Genomic DNA, 25193 nt, shown 5'->3' with positions numbered 1-25193 from the left:
TTGTTAGATATTCTGTGGGAGAGAGAGAAGAATCAAGGGTGACTTTTCTGATTTCACACAGATGAAGCTCTGCATTCCTGCCACCCCTAGGTCCCTGATCCTTCCTTGAAGTTCTATATTCCAGCTGTTCTCTTACATCATGGATGGTAAGTTCTGGCAATTTTCTCATTTTCTCTTGGTGTCATGGAAAACTATCATTTTGTCCATAGTCTTGTTATTTATTCCACATACAGAAGAGGGACTTGAGGCCCTCCACCTTTAAGATTGTCTCAGTGACACTTTTTCTCACAGAGGGTTATTATTTTAATTAGGTAGGATTTCTCCTCCTGGCAGCAATAATTGTCTTTCACGATAATAATAGTTGGCATATACTTACAATGTTCCAAGCATTGCTCTAAGATCCTTAATTTTGTGAACTGGTTTCATTCTCATAGTAACTAGATTTTGTAGATGGATGACATGTTTAGTGGCTCATCAAATCTCTGCTGTCAGGGCAGAGATTTGAACCAGACAGTCTGACTTCAGAGTTCAGAGTTCACATAGATTTATGTGAAATGTATGAAAAGTAGACTGAATTGTTGTGCCAAAATTATGATAGTGATTGTAATGGGGCCTAGAATATAGTGATAAGGAGTTAGGATATGATAAACTTTAAGTTTTTTTTAACTTTATAAAAGTATAATTTAACATAAGGCCAAAAGCAATGTCTAACCTTGTCTAACCAGCACTAAAATGTTACTGATAACTTTTTATATAATTTTCTGCATCTTTCTACATTTTAGAAAAAGTTTCTGAACAAAAGGCAGGGTTGTAGCTACAGCATTGGGCCTTTGAGTTGTGGTTTTTGATTATCCCCTGGAGGTCAAATTCATAGATGTTGGTATGCAGAAAGCTGAAGGGGCACAAGTGAAAAGATAGAGCCTCGTGCCTGGCCCACTGTGATCACTAAGAAATAGCAGCCTCTTCTGCCTCAGCCCCTTACCCTCTAAGAAGCATTTGGGAAAAGGAAAGGCAGACATAAGCAATAATTATATCAGACAAAACGGTAAATCTGCAGAATAATTTTAATCACCTTATTAATGTTGACTTTTTAATTCACTATGCTTGTCATTGGCACTGTTTCTCAGGCAGGCATAATTTCTGTCCTTTTTCTTTCCGTAGGGGAGGGTGATGATCTGTGTCTGCTGACTGCATTGCTGGAGGAGAATGAGGCAGCCTTGAATTGTAATTCAGAGGAGACTGACCCCGTGGCCCAGACAGACGGCAGACCTGATGAATTTGATGAGCTCTTTGATGCTAGTGGTGATGGTGAATCATACACTGAGGAGATTGATGATGGAAATGAGGAAAAGACTGACGATCAAAAGGAAAATGTGGCCACTCTCTTTGGAGATACGGAAGACTTAACAGATGAAGAAGAAGTACCTCCATTGCAATCAACTAAAAATAGAGTCCTCCCTGCTCCTGCTCCCAATCAAGAGAAAACAAATCAGGAGTTGCAAGGTGCCCTATATACTTGCTTTCTCTAATTTCTTTGTAATAGACTAGATTGAAGGTCACCAATCTGACAGTTTTTATCAAAATAGCTGCAGATTCAAGGCTGGAGATAAATACTTGTCAACAAATTTGTGTGAATGAGTAGACCAGATATTTAAGGCCTCCGTATGCATTTTAGCATAGTTCTGTGTCAGCGGCTGTGACTTATCTTTCACAGAGTGACTCCAACATTTTCCCTGCTTATTACAGAAAAATATTACTTGGAGATTTGTATGCATGTGGAGCTAGAGATAAGACTATGTTACTATATATGCTATTTGAGCAGGAGACCATGCTTGAACAGAAACTTTGAGGCATACCTCCCTCTTTCTCAATACTGGCATCTTTATTTTTAAACCATAAAATAATTCAGAAATAGTCTGTTTCTTCTAATACAGGAATTAATGTTTATTTTATTAATTATGATTCTTATGAAATAAATATAATCATTTCTAGGCTCCTTAAAAGGTTGTTAAGGAGGGGATATGTATCTTTGCTATCTGTCAGTAATACAAATTTTTCAGTAGCTTTGGTGTTAAAGGCTTGATTATTAGAAATATAAAATTTATATCGCTGAGGGACCCCTTTGAAGTACTAAGTTATCATGAGTTCTCAGTATGTGGTCATATTGTTAGTCTCAGAATTTTGGTGGACACCAAAAATAATTCCTGTACTTTCACTGTGTGTAATATTGCCTCTGTTCTGTTTCTTAAATTAATATATTTTTCTTTCCTAGATGAATTAAGAAAGCTACAAGAGCAAATGAAGTCCTTACAAGAAAAGCTAAAGACAGCAACAATTACACAGCCTAACAGTCCAGCTCTTGTGCAGAAACCCCCTGGTAATAAGACTGTCAATCCAGCAACAGGATGCATTTCTGTTACGAAGAAATTATAACATTACTGCTGCATCCAACTCCTGGTAAAACAGTTCTTAAGGGCCTCCCTGGTGGCCTAGGGGTTGTCTCAGAGCTATCACCATGACAGCCTGAGTTCAATCCCTGGCCAGGGAGCTACCCACATGGCGCAGCAGACCTCTCCTATCTCATCCGCTGCTCTGCTTAGTGGTGTGTTTCGGTAGATCCGCCTGTTCTGCTCCCCACTCTATCTCTGGTGAATCCTCTCATCCCCCACCCCTCTGGCCTATACCCCAGTTCTTATATATATAAATAAAAGTAAATATTTAAAAAAATAAATAAGACAGCTTTGGAGCCCTTTCCAAACTTTCTTGACTGATTTCTTTTACTTTTTCTCAAGTAGATAAGTCTGTACGTCTACCTCTTAAGGAGAGAAAAGTTCAGAGAATTCAAGAGTCAACTTGTTTTTCTGCTGAGCTTGATGTTCCTATTCTACCAAAAGCAAAGCGGGTGGCTCGAACACCAAAAGTTTCACCTGCAGGTGTAGTATTTGAATCCTCCCACACTGATTTCTCATTACTCTGGCTTAGTTTAAAATACATTAGCACAGTGTGTGTGTGTGCATGTGCATGTGTGCACATATGTAGGTATTTTGGTTTATCTTATCTGGGTTTTCTGAAGGTAGAATTTGAGTTGTATGCAGATCTGTAATTGTTTATTCCAAAGCAGGATTCGCCCCTATGTCATCTACCACCGTGCATCTTCTATGGTGACTACTTAGAGAATGTCATTGCACAGAGGAACACTGGTCTAGAGCTGCACTCTGTAATACAGCAGCCACTAGCCATGTGTGACTATTTAAATTTAATTAGATTAAATGGACATCCCTTTCCTCTGATGCACAAGTCAATTTTGAGTGCTATGTGGCACACATGGCTGGTGGCTGCCACATTGGGCAGCACCAATATAAAACAATTCCACTGATACAGAAGGGATTTTTGGTCTACACCACAGAGATTTTGAGCATATAGAGGTGATCTTGTGGGTTTCCATGTTCTCTCAATATTTGGTTATTGGAACTGTTGATTGAAAAAGAAATAACTGTAAGATTTTGTGGCTCTCCGTTTGGTTTTCTTCTGACTTCATTTTGATGCGAATTTTATAGTGCCCAGAAGCTCATCTTCAAGTATGACAAGTATACCTTCAAGTATGACAAATGCACCCTCCCTACCACTCCAAATCACTCCCGGCAACAAGCCGAGCAGTGTGACTAGACATCAGAGTGCAGGAACCCCCAAGAGTTCTGGGGAAATGGCTCAGCCTATCTCTGTGGAAGCCTTCTCCGGTCTGAGACTCAGGTCAGTAACTCTAACAGCCCCCTAATCTGCTCATGTACCTCTCCCCTCCTCAAACACTGGGCCTTTTAGAAAGTGTGTTTGTACAGCAGATCCACATAATACCAACATCACCTGAACTTGACAAAACTTGGCAATAAGACTAGCTATAGCATTCGGTTTGACTCAATACATTTGCATGGGAAGTGTTTAAGGAAGAGTTTTTCTTGAATGAAGGAAATGAAATAATGTATTTCATCAGCAATTGACAGGTAGAAATAGTGATAAACTATTTTCAAGCACATAAAGAAAAGATAAATAGTTTAACCAAGATGATAATATCTTCTTATAATAAACACTAAGAAAAATAACCATTCTTTTCCTTGCATAATAACTTTTTTTTTTTTAAGATTAATTTTATTTATACAACAGCCAGGGTACAGGCCAGATGTGCAGGAGGGTGAGAGGATTCACCAGAGACAGAGCAGGGAACAGAACAGGCAGACTGACGAAATACACTGCTGAGGGGAGCAGCAGGCGAGACAGGAGAGGTCTGCTTGCCATGTGGGTTGCTCTGAGGCCGGCGGGGATTGAACCACACTGCAGAGGCTGTGGACAGCTTCACAGCGCTGCGCTCAACCTCCTGCACCATCAGGGAGGCCCTTGCATAATAACTTTTAAGGCAAATTTATATTCCTTGCACTGGTATGTAGAGAAATTAAGATACTCCGTTCAAATAGGAGTAAATCCAGGATGAGTTCATTTAAAAGCACAAATCTTTTGAGCTCTAAATCATTGCTCCATTGTATGACCAATATTCTCAAGAAGTCCAGGGCAGAGATTACTCTTGAGATTTGATTGTTTTGAGTACATCCATCTGAGTAGCCGAGTAAACCCCCTCCAGAACACCTAAATCTTGTCAAGCTAAACTAAAACTGCTATGCTCTTAAATTATAACTAAATATATGATTAAGCAGGGAGAAAACAAGTTGCTGTCAGAGTGCATTGATAGTGTATTGTAAGGACGCTCTACTCTAAAACTGAAAAAAAAATATACTCAATATCTTAATTTCATTCAAGACAGAGTCTTGAGGGGTAGGGCACAGTAAAAGCTATAATTCCCTTTGAGGAGGCTATAGGATTCTTTTTCAAGACACACATGTTCCTCTTGCAATGACACTCCCAGCCTGAGCAGCTCTCACTTGATACTTCTGGATAAAGAAAGATGTTGCTGATGTTGGTGTACTGCAAAGGGTGGGATGAGGGAGACAGTTGAAACTACTCAGCCAAAGTTTCTAGTGGCCTGCAATTTAGAGGATTACAGAATTGTCTGAGTCTGTTTATATTGTGAGACCTGAACGTCAGAACCTAAAATATTCCAAAGGATAATAACCTATTAACTCACAGAAATCAAAGAAAAGTATCTCTCCACCTACACTTCCTTCTCAGTATTCCTCATTGTTCAGAATTAGCTCTAGGATTTTCTACCCAGAAGACTTCTGAGATAGTCAAAAAGCATGTTCTTTTCTTTTGTTCTTAACTATGTAATAGGATCAAACTTGGAGTAGATATTTATATTCTAGTAGAGCAAACCAGTTTGCAAATCATGAATTTTTGGCCAGTCACTAGGAACAAGAATATATTAAATGAAGCTAGATTCTAAGCACTTACTATTATGTGAAAATGTTGGCTTAAATAATATTTGATTAGAAGTAGTGGAACCTGTGAAATTCTTGCAGGATTGATGAAATTTAAGTGCCACATTTATTTTTGTATCGATTCATGATTTTGTATTTAAGTTAAAAGATTATTTTTAAAGACTATCATAGCTTGTAATTTATAAAAACTTACTGAATTTGTGATCTCGTTTTCCATATAAGCCCTAGTTCTATACAAAGAAAAGCAAACCAAGCTTTAAAAATTCTTTTTATTTATCTGTCATAAAAATGTTTGCCTTGTCCATACTACAAAACTAAGCTCCCCCAAGAATAGGTACTTTAGAGATTCCTATTCATAACACCTTTTCTGACCAGTCAGCATAGTGCCAGACAATCTCTTAGAATAATAATCTACTAATGTTGGTCTCAACCCAGGCGTCCTCGAGTGTCCTCCACAGAAATGAACAAGAAGATGATTGGCCGGAAAATGATCAGATTGTCTCAGCTTAAGGAAAAAATTGCAAGTGAGAAGCTGGAAGAAATAGATTGGGTGACTTTTGGGGTTATATTGAAGAAAATCACTCCACAGAGTTCTAACAATGTAAGCTATTTTATTGATTTCTTCCCTGCTTTATCATAGCCTGGCCATGGGGACTCGTGTTCTTAATGTGTTATGCTGGGCCCATCAGTCTTTCATCTTGAAATAGCTTCTTGACAGTTCTAAAGTTACCACACAACCATCAGGTTGGTATCTGAGGAAAATGTATGTGAGAGTGTCTTCAAGAAGATCTGGTTGTACAGGTTTCTTGGGCATCTCAGGTCCACGTGATTCTTCAAATATTTACTTTTTATTATGCATATAAGAGCTGGGATGTAGGCCAGAGATGTGGGGAGGTGAGAGGATTTACCAGAAACAGAGTGGGGAGCAGAAAGGCAGATCTACTGAAATACACTACTGAGGGGAGCAGTAGGCGAGACAGGAGAGGTCTGTTGCACCATGTGGGTTAAACACATGTTGCAGTGGCTGTTGATAGCTTCATAGTGCTGACTGAGACTTAACCCCTTGCACCACTGCGGAAGCCCAGGTCCACATAATTCTACTGCATTTCATTTGTCAACATTAGGTAACATTAGGGTTACACCTATAACCCTCTTGGGGAGGAGAGGAGCAGGTAATCACAGAGGCTGAATTCATATTGCAGGTTGTCTCTGTGTGTGTGGGGTGTGTGTGTGTGTCTAGAAAGAGGGTTTGACTATTAAGACCTGAGAATTAGAGACTGGTAAGGAATTTGCTACTGGTGCTTTACTTCACCTTAGTCTCCAGAATGAGAAGGGTAATACCAAAACCTCGAAGAAGCATTGATCTATAATTAATGGATATGGTGTTATATATAACATTAGAACACCTGAACCATAAATACAATGTCACTCATTGTGTTGAACATTTATTAAAAATAAACATTTGTTCCAGGGAAAAACATTTAGCATCTGGCGGCTGAATGATCTGCGTGACCTGACGCGATATGTGTCTTTGTTCTTGTTCGGAGAAGTTCACAAAGAGCTCTGGAAGACTGAGCAGGGTACTGTCATAGGGTTGCTTAATGCTAACCCCATGAAGCCCAGAGATGGTTCAGAGGAGGTAACAATCTGTTTACATACATTTTTTTTGTCTTTATATCTTAACCAAGTTCTATCAAAAACATTTGTGTTAGCCTACTTCCAGGTGATAAGTCATGTTTCTATATTATTTATATCTTCATGAACCTGTTCTTTCCTCACTTACCAATATTCTGAATTTCTTTCATCTTATCTTTTCAAATTACTTCCAAGGTTTCCAGAGTTTTATAAACACATTCAGATGTCCTTAGACCTCTTTCCTAATTTTCCATGGCAGCCTCAAAGAGGCAAGGTTTTAAGCTGGGATACCTTTGTTCTATATTAGTACAAATCATGGCCACAGTTTAGAATCAAAGTGAAGTTTTATCTTCTCAATCATTACTGTGTAGAATCCACAGACTGAAATGTCACTCTGATAGACACAATTATTACTGTCAGAAGGAATGAGAAAGTTATTTAACTGCAGGTTTCACGAGAGAATGGTAGCAAGTCATGTGTTGGTTAGGAATATGTTTGGTTATAAGTAACTGAAAAACTTTTGGTTATAAGTAACTGAAAAACTGAAAAACTTAATACTTTTAACATAAACAGTTGGACCTGTACTTACGTAATAAAAAATCCATACTAAAGCAGTGTAGTGATGTCATGTCCTGTGTTGTGAGGCTCAGCCTTTCCTCTTGGTCATAAAATGGCACTGAAACTCCTGTCATCATGTCTCCATTCAAGACAGAAAGTAAGCCCGCCTCCTCGATCTCCTTTCATCAGAAAAACAAAAAATTTCCCAGCTTCTCTCTCTATTAAATTCTGCTTCAGTCTCATTGGCCAGAAGTTAGTTATGTGACCTTCACTAGTTATAGAAATGCTGGGAAAACAGTACAGGATCCATCACCTGAGGCTGACCATTTGCCAGCCCTAATAAAATTAGGATTCTGATAACAAAGACAAAGGAGAGAAGGAATTTTGGATGGAGAACAGCATGTGTCTTCTGTATCTCCTCATTTCTAAAGCCTGTCTTATAGCATAATGCCTTCAGATTCTTTTAGAGTTAAATAAACCTTAACTCACACCAACCATTCTTTCATCCATTCATTTTTTTCCCCAGATTTATTTATTTATGCATAGAAGAACTGGGGTACTGGCCAGAGATGCGGGGGGGTGAGAGGATTCACCAGAGACAGAGTGGGGAACAGAACAGACAGGTTGACTGAAATACACTGCTGAGGGGAGCTGTGGGTGAGACAGGAGAGGTCTGCTGCGCCATGTAGGTAGCTCCCTGGCCGGGGATAGAACTCGTGCTGCAGTGGCTGCGGATAGCTTCATAGGTTGCGTCTTAACCCCTCACGCCACCGGGGAGGCCCCTCTTTCATCCATTTTTGGTGGTCAAAAGACCATACCTTTGTCCGCTTTTAACTCTGACCTCACCTTTTTTCTACAGGTGTGTTTATCTATTGATCATCCTCAAAAGATCTTAATTATGGGTGAAGCTCTTGACCTGGGAACCTGTAAAGCAAAGAAGAAGAATGGAGAACCATGTACACAGACTGTTAATTTGGTTGGTTTCAACCTTCTTAGGATGGTTTATGCTAAAGAAAAGAGCTAATAGGAATAAATCTTATGTATTTCAGGTGTAACGACTAATTTGTACCCGAGTTTTCCTACATATCAGAAAGAATGAAAGGAAAATTTGTATATGTAATTAATAATTACTGATTTAAAAAGTTGAGGTTGGAGGAAGGTTTTACTCTCTTAGGAAAGTAATCTTTTATTGTCAGCTGAGTAGAAAGAATGAGAAATTTGGTTTGCAGAATTTTAGTTTGCCCTGAATTCTTTGTAGTGCCAGAGATCAAACCTTATGATAAAACACATCAAAAACCTATTTTAATATTACTTTAACTCTATTTTACCTATCCTTATAACTTTATAGCTTCATGGAAATATGTATCACATAGCTCACCCTTTTAAAGTATATATTTCAATAATTTTTATTATTTTCAAGACTTGTACAACCATTACCCTGTGTAACTTAAGAACATTTTTTGTGCTTCCTTTCCTTCCCCCCAAAATCCTATCTCCATTAGTAGTCACTCTCCTAGCCCCTGGTGAGCATTAATGTACTTTCCATTTCTATTGATTTGCCTGACTGGACAAGCCATACAGTGGCATCTTAAAATATGGCCTGTTGTGTCTTCTTTCATTTAAATCAATGTTTTTAAGTTGTATTTCCATGTTGTAGTAGCATTCTGTGCTTTTTTTAAGTTTGAATAATATTGCATTGTGTTCCTATACCACATTTTGTTTAAGCATTCATTCGTTGGCTTGTTTCCAGATTTGGATATTTTGAATATGCTGTTACAAATATTACATTTGAGTTTTTCTGTGGATGTATGTTTCCGTTCCCCTTGGTTTTATACCTGAAGTGGAATTGCTGGGTCAGATGTTAACTCTATGTTTAGGCTTTTGAGGAACTGACATTCTGGTTTTAAAATAACTTACAGTCTCACCAGTAGTATATATAGATTCCAGTTCCTTAATATTTGTGGGATCAAATGACAGGTTTTGGTTTCATTTGGTTTATTTCCCCCATTCCTGCCTTAAGAAATGAATTAGTGAGCAGGAGATAGATAGAAGGGAGATAGTTGGAAAAGAGTGAAATGAGTGGAATGCTTGTTGGGTCTCCACTTAAGTAGCCCTTAAGATAATGATCTAGCCAATCATTAAAAATGTATTGTCACCATTTCTAAGGGTTCACCCAATAGAACCATTGTACCATTGTTTTGCTTTGTTCCTTTCAATGAGAGGCGTAACCAAGAGTTAGCCAGAGAAACCTCGCTGGATGTAGATTTTAATTTTTTTAGATTAATTTTAATCAAGAGAAAATTCATACAACATATAATCAACCATTTAAATCTTTGCAGTTTAGTGGCATTTTGTGTATTCACAATGTTGGGCCACCATCAGCTCTCCAGTTTCAAAACCTTTTCATATCCTAGAAACATAAGTAGTTGCCATCCCCTTATCACCATCCCCTGTTTTTGTGGGCTTGGCTGCTCTAAATAGCTGGTGAAATCACAGCACGTGACTTTTTGTCCAAGTGCTTTTGCTTGCTGTAGTGTTTCAAGATTATCCTAAAAACTGGTAGTATTTCCATTGTAGAAAGAGGGCAGAGAATGAGTCACTTTTTCTTTTATCCAACTAGTGCTTTAAGTAGGAAGTAATTGCACTTTGGGAACGGCCTTGGAGGTCAGCTGGGAGGGCTCTGAAGCTTGGAAGAAAGGAACTGTGTCTACTTAAACATTTTTTCCCCATTGGTTCCCTATTGGTTCCCCTAATCCTGATGCCGCCACAATTCCTCTTTTGCAGAATGACTGTGAATACTGCCAGTATCATATCCAGGCCCAGTACAAGAAGCTCAGTGCAAAGCGCTCCGACTTGCAGTCCACTTTCTCTGGTGGACGCATTCCAAAGAAGTTTGCCCGCAAGGGCATCAGCCTAAAAGAACGGCTGTGCCAGGGTGGTTTTCACTATGGAGGAGTTTCTTCAGAATCCTATGCAGCCTCGATGTAAGACATTCTCGGGGCTTCTTTTGGGATGTGGATCTTGCATGTCTTCTGTAAGAATAAATCCTATGGTTGTGCTTTTCTGTAACTGCCCTGGAAGACTTGTACAGGTCTGACCTTTCCTTACCTGCCTGGATTGAGATAGAGAAAGACCTCTGTAGTCCCAGGTAGAGAGGATAACACAGAAGGGGAGAATGGAAGTGAGCCTATGTCGTGATGGTGTTTTAACATAGAACCACACTGTCTTTTTGGCTTCTAATGTGAATAGTGTATGTTTGTCAGAGCTGATTGTAATCATAATGTTGGCATCCTTTAAATCAACTACCACACAACTGTTATGGTGAAATTGCTGGCCTCTTAGTAGTCCTGTTTCCTCAGTGAATGAATAGGCTGCTAACCCTCACACAGGGCAGGGGACTCCTGCTGGGGCAGGCATTAGTGGCCTCTCACAGGCTCTCCATAGAGTCCCGGAAGTAATTGATAGATGACTCGTTGCCATGTTGTTGAAAGCACACCTGCGGACATGACAGGTGGGAACCTGGCACAAGAGTACTAGAATTGGCCCAAGGGCAAAACGCAGATTTTGCTTCCAATCCAACAAAAATTGGACAAGGGGACTTAGACTGTCTATTTTGTAATATCAAGCATATTTTTAAAATTTAAAATCCTGCAAAAAGCAGTACATGTTCATTATAAAGATATATGCTAGTCAGCCAAAAGCAAATAATAAACACCATATATAATTCTACCACATAGATAACTGATAGTTCCTTTTTTTCCCATATGTATACATTTCTATTAATATAGAATGAGGTTACACTTTACCTATATGTTATAATCTCCCGCCCACATAAAATGTTTTCCTTGTCAAATATTCACTTAAGGCATTATTTTTTAGTAAAATACATAAGTGTTCTTTTACATGACTTGTGAGGGCTTGTGTAAATATCACCTGTGTTTAAATATTAGCAATATTTTCAACTATAACAATACAAACAAAATTTCATTAATATCCTAAATTTTTGAATAATCTTTAGTTATTTTAAGATAAATTCCTAACTGCTTGATCAAAGTGTTGGCTTATTTTTACTTCTTTTGTCAAATTGCTTCTTCAGAATGGCCTAAGCAGATTTGTAGGTTGCTATGTTTTTATATCAGTAACATAATGCATGTACCAGTTGTGCTCTGGGGCCATGGTATAAAGAAGTCAGCATAAGCCCTGCTTTGGGAAAGTTTGACATAAATGGATACTTGCATATTTGCTTTGTCTCATCAGAGCATTAAAGTGCAATGATTTTCTTTGGGATGACATGTCATTTCAGTGCTGCAGCTGTTGCTCCTAAAAAGAAGGTTCAAACCACTCTGACTAATCTGGTTGTGAAGGGTGCAGACTTGGTCATTCAGGAAACGCAAAGAAAGCTTGGTAACTGTTTCTCATACTGTATTTCTTTCTTCAGCTTACATATGCATTTTTTTAGGGTTAAAAATGGTCACAGTTCATATTCTGAAATTCTAAATACCTGCTCATCACCTATATTCAGCCACAGTGATGTGGAATCAAGCTTGGTTTCTTCATATTAAACATATTAAGACAAAAAGGGATATTCATATCAGCTGTCTAAGCAATAGACTTAGTAATAACACTTTCTGTGTCAAAGCTATCTTTCATTAAGAGAATGCCACTTTCATCCTATGCTTGTGATTTTATTCATAGTTCTGGTCAAGACATGTCCAGAAATAGTGTACAGAAAGACCCCACAGATTAATATTCTAATCATAACTTGAAATAAGATACATTTGTCTTACTCTTTCATTCCTAGTAATCTGATGTTAGAAGTGAAGGACTATTTTTTCTTTTAATGTTCCACCTACTTTGTTTGCAAATGATTGAGTTACAAATGCAGAGTGATAAGTCACATGACATCTAAAGCTATGTTTGTATATTCCAGGAATACCTCAGAAGAGCCTGTCTTGCTCTGAGGAATTCAAAGAATTGATGGACTTGCCTACATTTGGGGCCAGAAACTTGAAACAGCATTTAGCCAAAGCCAAGTCATCAGGTAGAAATAACCTATACCTGCTCTCGTGTCCACAACTGAGTTCTCCAGCCTCGCAGAACACTTAGTCTGTGGCTTGTGTTTTAGGGATCCTGGGGAGCCCGCAACCCGCTATCCAGTCTATCTCGGCATCAGCCCTCTTGAAGCAGCAGAAGCTGCATATGTTGGAGATGAGGAAAAAGAAATCAGAGGAAATTCAGAAACGGTAAGAGTAATAGATTTTATAATTCTTCATTAGATAATTCATCTTAGGAATTCTGAAAATGTCTTGAGAGATTTCAAAAATGTCACTTTAGATTTTGGATGGTTGCTACATTTTCAACTTTGAAAGTTTTAAAATAATTTTAACCTTACTAACATTTAAGGCTACATATATTTCTAGCTTATGCTAGCGAATCCTTAACCCTAGTGGTATAAATTATAGTAATGAATATCTCTGAAAAAGAGAAAGGGACAACCCAAGAAGAGGATCTTATGTTTGACTATGCTTCTTAATTTTGCCAAAATTAGGCTTTAAATTACAGGCAGAGCCAATGAGAAGATGCTGTAGTTGTTCAGGGAAATGACAAAAATGAGGCACTAAAAATGGAGTCATCTCTCTTGCAAGTGGAAATGCACATAGGAAGTGGAGAAATTGAAGGTTCTTGAGCTCAAGTCATCTGAGTAGTTGTAGAAACTACTGTTTATAGACACCTGGCCTGTCTGGAGCACCATGCTCTACACTGCGTGAATGCAGGGTCTCTCATTCAGTCTTCAGACAATCTGTGAGCAATTACCCTTGTTTTATGAATAATGTAACTGGCTTATGAATAAGCCAGAGAACTAATAGGTGACCGGCCTGTTCTACTCCAATGTTGAATTGTTAACACTGTCTCAAATCTGGGCTGCTGCAAGGTGATTGGCTCCTTGGAAAGGAAAATCAATTATAAGCCCAGAGGAAATTCTTTGGAAAAATAAAAAAATGGATTTAACTTCAGGCAGGTTAATTTGAGGAGCTAATGGGATAGCTAGGTATATCATCATGTGCCTACAGGAAGCACATACATATGCAGATACATAAAAACGTGAAGTTGTGAACACGTTCACAACAGAATATATAATAAATAGTAATAAAAATAAAGAATACTGGTCAGTTTAAAGGCATTACAATTTGACATTTTTACTGGCCAAACAATGTATCTTCGGGCAAAATCTGAAAGGCATTTTGTAAATTCAGCACAGAACTTCAAGAGTGGGGTATGCAGTAGTGGAGATAGTACTGGCCTGGCAGCAGCTGGTACTAAACCTGAGCTTATGACTTATGATCAGTAGGTTCTTGACCTCAATTTTTTTTTTTTTCATTTATAAAATGAGAGGCTTGGACTAGATGATGTCTGAAGTTTATTTATTTTTTTAAAGATTTACTTATCCATGCATTATAAGAACTGGGGTATGGGCCAGAGGTGTGGGGGATAAGAGGATTCACCAGAGACAGAGTAGGGAACAGAATAGGCAGGCTGACTGAAATACACTGCTGAGGGGAGCAGCAGGCAAGTCAGGAGAGGTCTGCTGTGCCATGTGGGAAGCTCCCTGGCCGGTGATGGAACTGGTGCTTTAGTGGCTGTGGATAGCTTCATAGGTTGCATCTCAACCCCTTGCGCCACCAGGGAGGCCCTGAAGTTTATTTTTAAGTTGCCTTTAAAAGCCATATATAAAGTAATCACTGTGTAGCTGATAGCATGTCTTTGTAAAGGAGATAATAGCACTGTTATTGCGTGTGTTATTTCTTCTCTGTGGCATAAACTAAAATACATGAGTTTCTCTTACTGAGAACAACAGGCACCTGATAGCTATTTATTGGTCATGAAATACAATCAGCCTCAAAACTTCAGGGTTGTGAACTACAGATGGCACCCACTGGAAAGCCGATTTATAAAACATAATTACCAGGTCTAAACGGGTAAAGCAGTTCGAACATATTTAATGAAAAATCCTTTAACTGGAGGGTTAATGAAATAGTTGTGTGCTAACCTGAATTACTAAGCAAGGGGGAGAAATTAGGTTACTAACCACTACTCATCAGCTGGTGCCTACCAACAGGCTCCCAGTTCCCAGACACAGTTTTTGTCTTTATAAAATGCCATCTCCATGTTCTGTGATTGCATGTGTCTTTAAAGATTTCTTCAAAGCTCAATGGAGGTCAAGAGCCCAGTGATGCCACCTTCTTCTCGACAGCCCTCCTCCCAGTCACTACGCACTGGGGCTGAGTTCCGCAGACTAGAAGGATCCCCAGCCGCACAGACACCCCAGCTTGGGCGAGGCATTTCAGAAGGAGATGATGTCCTCTTTTTTGATGAGTCACCACCACCAAGACCAAGACTGAGTGCTTTAGCAGAAGCCAAAAAAGTAAGTGTTGTCTGTTTTCTTCGGAACTTGGAATTGCATTTTGTAGGGCACAACTGGCATTTCTAACTTTATATACCTCTGACTGGGAACAACAGGCAACTAATAGCGATTTATTGATCATGAAAATTAATGTCAAGAGGATTTTAAGTGATACAAGTGTCATCATAATAATGCCTTTAATTCAATCCAAGAAAATTAGCCATTATCTGAGTGCTGTTTCTTGTCAGGCTAATAGCTGGAGACATTGGCATTAGGGGAAAAAATTCTTACAGTTATTGAGGCAAGATTGAAATAATGGTTTCAAGAATTCTTCTTTAAAAAAAATCTTACACAGAAGCCCACTCTGTAGACAGGTATTCTGTAGCTCAGGTATTCTGATGGAAGTGGAGTTGGGGCAGTCAGGCTCTCACCTGTTGAACATATTCCACTTCTCCCTTCCTAAATCACCCCGAGCCCCCAACTTGAGCCTCTCTCTTCTTTACTCTGTTAACTAACAACTATAACCACATTAAGGGCAAATCTAGCTATAAGACAAAACCACACTGATGGTAATAATAGTAACGATTGCATGTGTTTATTACTGTTACTCTGGTTAAAAAGATGCACACATTTACTATGTGAAGGAGCATGTTCTACATGTATTATCTCATTTTATCTACACAGCTGCAACTTTCAAAGATAGGTAAATACTATCATCCCCATTTTATAAATGTAGAAACTTAAGTTAAAAAATTATGTTACAAGCTAGTAAGTGGCATTCTGTCTGGATTCTGTCTAATTCTAAATTAGGTTAATTAACATTATCTTAATAATGTCAAATAAAATGAAACTATATTTTGTACATTTATATTGGGGAACAATCAGAGTCCACTGATTAACAATAATGGGAAAGGGGTATCTTATCTTTTAGATTTTTACCTTCATCTCATTTTTTCCTAGTTAGCAGCTATTACCAAATTAAGGGCAAAAGGCCAAATTCTTACAAAAACAGATCCAAACACCATTAAAAAGAAGCAAAAGGGACCTCAGGATGTGCTGGAAATGAAGGAACGTGTAGAAAAGAACACATTTTCTGCTCAAGGTACTACAGATTTCAAAGTAGCAAGGGGAAGCAAAACCTTTTGTAAAGGAAATGTTCTAATATATAACCAGTGTCCCTGGCATCAGAAGTCATTACTTTACTTGAAATTACCTCTGTGTGGAGTACCTACAAAGAAAGCCTGCAACTGGAACTGATGGTATTTTATAATCACATGTAATTGAAATGAAATTATCTGAAAACTTAAGAAAAGAATTACTCATTGGGTCTTTGTGCATGTTTAAAGATTTACTTTGAAAGAACTAAATCCCTTGTTTTGTCCTATTTTTATTTTTAAAACTCTGTGATTGGCTATTATCATTTTAACATCACTTTGTAATTAGAACTTTTGTTGTTACTATCTGTTATCATAATCAGTTCCTGTTTAAGGTGAAAAGGGCATTCTAATCCAGTGGTCAAACATACCATCCTACCCACTCCCCCCAGTATTCTGTTTCCCCATATTCACCCCTCACTTCTGAAGACCTTTCTTCTGCTTGTACCTAGTGGGGTGAATTAAGTGTGAAGGGCCTCATGGCCAAGGCAGAAAATAGAGGGAAGCTGAGTTGATAAGGTATACTTGCTTTCTGAAATTCCTCTGTAGCAGCAAATGTTTTTCCTTTTTGCTATAGGTGAGAATGAATTGGAACCTGCCAGGAAAAGAAGGAGAGAACAACTCGCCTACCTGGAATCTGAGGAGTTTCAGAAAATTCTAAAAGCAAAATCTAAGCACACGGGGATTCTAAAAGAGGTAAAAGGCCAGAAGACCAAAGCTGATAGAGGTGTCCTTAGACCGGAAGTGCTTTGTTGTGGGACTAAGAACCTATTTCTTTTTACTAAACTAAGATGTAGGTAGATGTCAGTTTGAGTTTGCTTCTAAGAGCAGGAATATTTCTTTTTTTTTTTTTAATAATAAATTTTATTGTTATATTCCCCATACAATTGCAGCCCCCCCATTCTGACCCCAATCCCTCCCCTCCCACCCCCGCCCCCCTAAAAGTGTCTCTGGTTCATAGTTTTTTGTTGATTTTGATTTTCACTTTCTTATAGTTATTCATTTTCCCGGTCCCTTATTTAAGTTTTCTAGATTCCTGCTATGAGTGAGACCATCCGGTATTTTTCTTTTTCTTTTTGGCTTATTTCGCTGAGCATGATCCCTTCCAGCGCCATCCATGTTGCTGCAAATTGCATGTGTTTATCTTTTTTGAATGCTGAGTAATATTCCATGGTATATATGTACCACATCTTCTTGATCCAGTCATCTATTTTTGGGCATTTGGATTGTTTCCAAAGCTTAGCTATTGTAAACAGTGCTGCTATAAACATAGGGGTGCAGGTGTTCTTTGGAATTGATGTTTCTGTGTCCTTTGGGTAAATACCTAGGAGTGGAATTGCTGGATCATATGGGAGCTCTATGTTTAGTAGGTCCAGAAATCTCCACACAGCTTTCCACAGTGGTTGGACCAGTTTGCACTCCCACCAACAGTGCAGAAGAGTTCCTTTTTCTCCACACCCTCGCCAGCATTTGTTGTTGCTAGTTTTTTTAATATGTGCCATTCTCACTGGTGTAAGATGGTATCTCATGGTAGTTTTGATTTGCATTTCCCTGATGGCAAGTGATGTTGAACATTTTTTCATATGCCTGTTGGCCATTTGCATTTCCTCTTCAGAAAAGTTTCTTTTTAGCTCTTCTGCCCATTTTTTGACTGGATTATTTTCTTTGTTGTTGTTGAGTCTCATCAGATCTTTGCAGATTTTTGTGATCAGTCCTTTATCATTAGTGTTGGGTGCAAAAATGTTCTCCCAGTTGGTGGGGTTTCTCTTTGTTTTTGTTATTGTCTCTTTTGCTGTGCAGAAGCTCTTTAATTTGATGTAGTCCCAGCTGTTTATCTTTGCCTTCACAATCACTGCTTTGGGTGATGTGTTTGTAAAGATGTCTTTGATGTGCAAATCACGTAGTGTTTCGCCTATATTTCCTTCTATATATTTTATGGTTTCAGGTCTTATGTCTAGTTCTTTAATCCATTTTGAGTTGATTTTTGTGTATGGTGTGAGGTAGTGGTCAAGCTTCATTCTTTTGCATGTAGTGACCCAGTTTTCCCAGCACCATTTATTGAACAAACTTTCTTTGCTCCAATGCATAGTCTTTGCTCCTTTGTCAAAGATTAGTTGACCATAAATCTGTGGGTTTATTTCTGGATTTTCTATTCGATTCCATTGGTCTGTATGTCTGTTCTTGTTCCAATACCAGGTAGTTTTGATGATTATGGCTTTGTAGTGTAGTTTGAAGTCTGGGAGTGTGATGCCTCCATTCCCTTCTTTTTTTTTCAGGAGAGCTTTGGCTATTCGGGGTTTTTTGTGATTCCATATGAATTTCATCAATAATTGTTCTATTTCTTTGAAGAATGACATTGAAATTTTGATTGGAATAGCATTGAATCTGTATATTGCTTTTGGAAGGATGGCCATTTTAATAATGTTTATTCTTCCAATCCACGAGCAGGGGATGTCTCTCCATTTCTTTGTGTCTTCTTCTATTTCTTTTAACAGTGTTTTATAGTTTTCTTTGTATAGGTCCTTTACCTCTTTTGTTAGATTTATTCCCAAATATTTGATTTTTTTTGTTTCAATAACAAAAGGGATGGTTTTTTTGATTTCTTCTTCTTCAGATTTATTGTTTGTGTATAGGAAGGCTACTGACTTTTGCGTGTTGATTTTGTATCCTAGAGCAGGAATATTTCTAATCAGTTTTCAGCTTTGCCTTTCTCCCTGCATTGAAGAATGTCATTTAATATTTAAGTAGTCATTATTACAAAAATATCTTCCTGCAGTTATGACTGTCACTGAATCACTACTGTTTCTGTTTTCTGTCTTGCAACATGGAAAGGGATTTTTTTATTTAAATATTTTTATATTACTATTTCAAATGCTCTGCATCAGTATTTGTCAACCCAACATTCCCAAGGAGTTCCTTTTTAATAACAAGGTTATGGAATTACTTCTATAACCTGGGCCATTTTATATTAATCCCTTATCCTGAAATAAATCTTGCTGATACTATTGATTACCTACCTAGTAATTTTAGAAATACCGATTTAATGTCCTAGATGTAATGTAAAGAGAAGGGAAATATAGCCAAAAATATGTATTTCATTTTTTATATATATGGGGTCAGCTCCCCTAGAGAAATAAAGTTCTGAGAGGCTTGGATTTCCTAGTGTAAGTGAGTCTGAAAGGAAGCCTCCCATAGCTGCTTTTTCGTGGTCATTTAAATACTGTGGGCCTATGTCTTTGACAGTGTGAATTAAAAATCAAAGTGAATATTTCTGGGAAACTTTTGAATACACCTAAGTATCTTTGTCCCTACAGATACACAGTTGCCTACTTTCATTCTTGGAAAAGTCAGTATTTATCCTGCACAAATACGTTAGGGTTTTACATAAAGCAGTTAGGTGCTAGTGTTGCAATAGGATTTTTCATCCTCTTGGATGCCCTCTGGAACATTCAGAAGAATCCCTCATTGTGTGGGCACTGTTCCATGTATTGTGTAAGATTTAGCATTCCTGGGCCCTGCTGGGGTAACAGCTGGGGTAACAAGTCACTGGGTTAACAAATTTTCATGCAACCCCTTGGATTTAGTGCCAATACTCTGATCTGGGTTTGTTTTGGTCCTCAGAGGAACAGTGAGATAGTTATAGATCATGTCTTTCTGTGGAACATGAAACTGCCAGGAGATACACTCTAGCCAACATGGGATGGCTGTAGAGTTGAGTGCCTTGTCTTTTGTGTCTGCCAAAGACCCCGGGTTCTTGTACCTCCTGCTTTGTGCCACTGCACTAATTCCAGAGCTGTGACCACATCCTATCTGAATATCTCTGCCCTCATACTCTCCCTGTTGTTCCAAACACCCAGGGTTTGCTCCTGACAAGTGCTTGGTCTAGATAACAGTATGGAATAGACTGGGCTGACATCACTGGGGGAACATTGAATTACTTCCATAACCTGAGCCTATAGTGTTAGTATTTTAAGTTTGTATTTAGAGTTTTCATAATCACCAAGTACTTTCATACCCCCTCCTTTTTTGTGGGGTGGAGCGGTATAGATTAAGGGTTTATGTATATTTACTGTCTTTTGGTTTACAGCTTATCAAATGACTTCATAACAGTTTAGCTCATCAGTCTGTTGTGATGAGTGTGAGCTGCTGCCTGCCTGAGTGTATGTTTAACCTGGTACAAGATCTTCCATATGCCTTGTCATTCTAGGCTGAGGCTGAACTGCAGGAACGTTACTTTGAGCCACTGGTGAAAAAAGAGCAAATGGAAGAAAAGATGAGAAACATCAAAGAAGTGAAATGTCGAGTAGTGACATGCAAGACAGTGAGTGAAAGCGGCTGTGGCCATGGGCCCGTTTTGTGCTGTTATGACCTGGCAGGACACCCACCATTTCTTAATTCTCCTCAGTCCTATGGAAGATCAAAATTTAAAGTGACTTGCTTAATAGCTGTTTTGGTTTTGTTGCTTATGAAATGGAAGTAATAATAAGTAATCTAAGGCCTCTCTCAGTGGCCTCTTAAGACAAAATGAAAGCACCACTGATCAGCCTTCCTAAACAGGCTCTGCACCCCAGTAGCCTATAACTAAATGACTACACTGAGTATGGGACAGACAACTGCGGCAACTTAGAAATTTCCAGTAGTTCCTCTGCCCTTAATACTGCCATGAGGTCACAGAAGTTATATTCTGTGCTTTGTGCCTGACGAGAAATTGGGGCATGGTCATGCCTTCTGGAAGGTAAGGTAAGGTAACTCTGTCAGCACCTGCCTGATTGTGAGGAAAGAAGAGAAGTTCTCCCGGCAGATGTTGTGCTCACAACAGCTAACCCATTTCTCCTTCAAAGTCCCGGCTGAGCGTATATTTCTGTTGGTTTTACGCAGTGCGCCTACACCCACTTCAAGCCTTTGGAGACATGCGTCAGCGAGCAACATGACTACCACTGGCATGATGGAGTGAAGAGATTTTTCAAGTGCCCCTGTGGAAACAGAAGTATCTCCCTTGACAGACTCCCCAAAAAGCACTGCAGGTATGCAACTCGCCTGGTTCTTGGTCTCATCTAGGTTCTTCATCCCTTTCCACCAAGTACCACGTGTTGCTGCTCATTGGATATTTATTTGTGAAAGTCAGACCTTATTCCTGTGCCTTCATGTAGAAGCTCCTGGAAGGAAGGGGGCCTGCCTTTCCCACCACTCTTTTCACAGTACTTAATATAGTACCTAGCTTGTAACCTGTCCTCCAGTACATTTGTTAAATAAGTAATGAAGTATGGGTGGAGTGGGGATGGGGAATATAAGTGTGTTTATGGGACTTCTTTCCCTCCACTCCAAGGAGCTATTTGTTAAAAACTTTTTCTTTAACATGTAAATGTGCTGTTAGGGTCTTTTGTCTGATTTTGTTTCTACTTTTGGGGGGGGGGACTTCAAATGCAGCTGTGAAACTGCTGTATTGGACTATTCACAGGAAGCGTCATTTCCATAGAACACAAAGGGAAAACAGCCTGTGGGGATCCGGGTGGATGGATCGCACCAGTGGTACATCACAATCACTGGCTTGCTCATTGCCTGGCCTCGTCATCTTATTTATATATTCCTTTTAGCACCTTCCACATGTCCACCCCTTAACACCAGAATCAACTATCGTAACACGATTAATGTCATCCTTGTGTTTGTTGTAAAATGTGTACCATTTATATGCATTTGCTCTTATTTTATGTAAATGGTACAGTGTCACACATCTCTTTCCTTGGCTCTGGTTTTAGGGTGCCTGTTTGCTCAGTGTACGTCTGTCACCCTGTGCTCAGCGCCTATCACCTGTTATCTGTGGACACCTAGATCACTCCTGGGGCAAAAGTGGCCACAGAAGTGAGCATTTCTCTTCAAGCTTCTACCCAGTCAGGTTCTACCCCTAGTTATTGCCTCAGCAACTTTACCCCGCCTTCAGATACATGATTTTTCTACATGCATTTGGTTTTTCTAGTTGTTGTTCTAACAGAACATTGGACTCAGCAGAAGGACTCTATCCCACCCAGAAGTAGCAGTCTTGATTAGGATTGCATTAAAAGAGTAAAATAATTTTTGCAGCAGACTGATATCATCCTATCATGGAGTTTCTTTCCATTTATTCATGTCATCATCTAAAGCTTTTATTAAGTTTTAAAATGGTCTCCAATGAGGCCTTGAGTAGTCTTAGTTATTTCTTCAGTAAAGCTATAGTTTTTAATGTAATTGTACATGGTGACTTATTTTTTGCTGTTTTTTAGATGCTTATTGTTGTAGAGAAACATTAACTTTTTCATACTTTGATCTTGCCTCTAACAAGCTTGCTGAACTTAACTCTAGTCCCTTGTCTGTTGTTTTCTTGAGGTAGATGATCCTTCACAAATAATGGAAGTTTTTTCAGGGTTTGTTTTTGTTTGCTTTTTTTTTTTAATTTTTATTTTTGTGCAGAAGAACTAGGATGTAGGCCAGAGGTGTGGGGGTGAGAGAGAGAGAGTGGGGAGCAGAGCAGGCAGATCTACTGAAATACACTGCTAAGGGGAGCAGCAGGCGAGACAGGAGAGGTCTGCTGCATCATCTATGGGTTAGCTCCCTAGCCAGGGATCGAACTCATGATGTCATAGTGATAGCACTGAAACTTAACCTCTACGCCACCAGGGAGGCCCTTCAGTTTTACCCTGGCCCTTAAACCTATTGCTTTTTCTTTCCTTATAGGGTGGGCCAGAACCTTCAGGACTATACTAAATAGTAGGGATGACAGCGAGCTTCCATTTCTTGATCTTTACCTGAAAGTGTAGGCATCAAAATTTCTATTTTAACATAGCTTCCACCAGGTTAAGGAGGGTCCTTTCTGTCCCTAATTTACTGTGTTATTAGATTTTTTCATTGTATGATTCCTTTTCTTTTATCGATGTGGTGCATATCTTTGATTTTTCTGAAGTCGAACTTACTTTTTATTTCTTAAATAAACCCTCCTTGATAAATTTTAATTCAGTGCACTGTTATATTCAATTAGTTGATATTTTATGAGGGTTTTTTTGTATCTACATTCATAAGTGAAATCACTCTTTTTTTCTTTATATAGTTCCTATTTGATTTAAAATCAAGATTATATGAGTTTCAAACTGGGCAGCTTTCTGACAGTTTCAGCATTTTTAATTGTTTTAGGAATTCATTTTTATCATTTGCAAATTTATTCATATATGGATGTTCCTAATACACTTATATCTTACAAGCTATTACATGCTATTTTTTATTAACAGGTATTTAGGATTTTTTTCTTTTCTTTTTCAGGATCACCCTTGGCAGAACTCTTTATTGTTACTCTCTTCAGAAACTGTCTTTTAGTTTTTTTAATGTTTATTGATTTTCTTTCTCCCTTGGTGACTTCCACCTTATCTTTCTGCCCTTCTTGTTTCTCTGAGTTTGTTTTGTGCCCTTTTGCCAACTTATTCCATTAAATGCTTAATTTTAACTTACTATTTTTTAATCTTTTTCATTTCCTCATAAATGTGTTTAAAGTTATATAGTTTCCTCAAAGTAGTCCTGCTTTAGCAGTCTCCCAAAAAATTTGACATGTTATCAAAAGTGTTTCTTAATGATTTATGATTTCCTGTTTGACCCAAAGATTAGTAATGTTTAATTTTGAAATATATGAGATTGATTTTAGCTATCATTTTTTGGTTATTAAATTCTGGCTTTATTACATTATTCTTTAAGGATATAATTTTTCAGTATGATATCAATCCTTTAGAATTTGTGGCAATTTCAAGATCACCTTTAGTCTTCCCGAGAATGTCTTACCCGGATAATCTCACTATTTATTTGGTCATTTGATTATTGCTCAATTCCTGGAACCTGTACTTAACTCTCCCCTACAGTTTCTCCAGACTGATTGGGGAAATGATTCAGTACCTCGTGCTAGTCTATCACCCAATTAGAGTTGGTTGTGAGTTTTTACAGTCTAGTCAGTACCTCATACTAGTCTATCACCTAATTAAGAGTTGGTTGTGAATTTTTACATCTAGATTATAATTTTTTAAAGTAGCTCTTTGTCTATCAATAGATGACTTCTCAAAAATATCGTAGTTATAGGATTGTAGACAAGATACTGAAGTATCAAAAAAGTTCTGTTCAATAAGTACAACTCACAAATGGAAGATCAAGATGCCTCTTCAGCCTCCAGGTAGTGCTGTTATTCTTGTGAGAACGTTCTCTGAACTTCTCTAGTTATTTCTTGATCTAGAGCAAAAGTTGGCAAACTTTTTTTTAGAATGTCACATAGTAAATATATTAGATTTCCCAGAGTAAACTTTGTGGAAAATAAGCTTTCCCCATAGTAGTCACCTTCCTTTTGTGCTTGGACACCCCCCTCACATTAGAAAATAAGAACAAGAGGCTCTAAGCCCACTGAATAATAGAAGAGTAAGTCTTAGGTGATAAAGAAGCGGGGAAGGGATATTCAGTTCCAGAAGATTAATTTTTTTTATGACAACCTTTTAGTTACAGCAAAAGAGAAAGGGGCAAACCATGACTGGACAGCGCCAGAGACCGCATCCTAAATCTGGTGTCATCCGGCAACCATCAGGGGGAGCCAGGCTTGCACTCATGGCTCCAGTGTGCATAGCCTGTTGTACTCTTACTTGGACTTCCATTTCTGAAGTATCTAGCTTATTACACAGTTGAAGACCATTTGTCAGATCATTAAAGAATATGTTTCCAGTAGCATTAGAGTGTAACTTGCAATAGGAGTGTCATATTTATCAGCATCTGGTGGATGCAGTGAACATCGTTATCTTTATGTGTGTGGGTGTGCACCTCACCGCTGAGTAAATCCCATGTCTTCTGTTTCAGTAACTGTGGCCTCTTCAAATGGGAACGGGACGGAATGCTAAAGGTATGTCATTTACAGGTTGACAAGTATTAGTGATCCATGCAAATAATGTTGACCTGTTTTTTATTAAAATATTTTCATTTTCCTAGGAAAAGACAGGTCCAAAGATAGGAGGAGAAACTTTATTACCAAGAGGTGAAGAACATGCCAAATTTCTGAATAGCCTTAAATAG

General features: G+C 38.4%; 1 protein-coding gene across 1 annotated transcript; it reads left to right on the top strand.

Annotated features, from left to right (window-relative positions):
* Positions 1-139: 139 nt before the first annotated feature.
* MCM10 (minichromosome maintenance 10 replication initiation factor) lies at positions 140-25193 on the top strand (the record flags this gene model as incomplete). Its single annotated transcript, XM_084254018.1, has 19 exons — positions 140-146; positions 1162-1503; positions 2273-2377; positions 2796-2933; positions 3558-3750; positions 5820-5985; positions 6856-7023; positions 8437-8553; positions 10362-10561; positions 11881-11981; positions 12508-12618; positions 12703-12820; positions 14772-15000; positions 15940-16081; positions 16711-16829; positions 20341-20454; positions 21012-21157; positions 24981-25023; positions 25110-25193. 19 exons carry the CDS (start codon positions 140-142, stop codon positions 25191-25193), a joined length of 2643 nt encoding a protein of 880 aa, XP_084110144.1.

The sequence above is a fragment of the Talpa europaea genome, assembly GCF_964194135.1.
Source record: "Talpa europaea genome assembly, chromosome: 14".
Lineage (NCBI taxonomy): Eukaryota > Metazoa > Chordata > Mammalia > Eulipotyphla > Talpidae > Talpa > Talpa europaea.
Note: the sequence above shows the minus strand (reverse complement) of the source record. Positions and strands in the feature narration are given on the sequence as shown.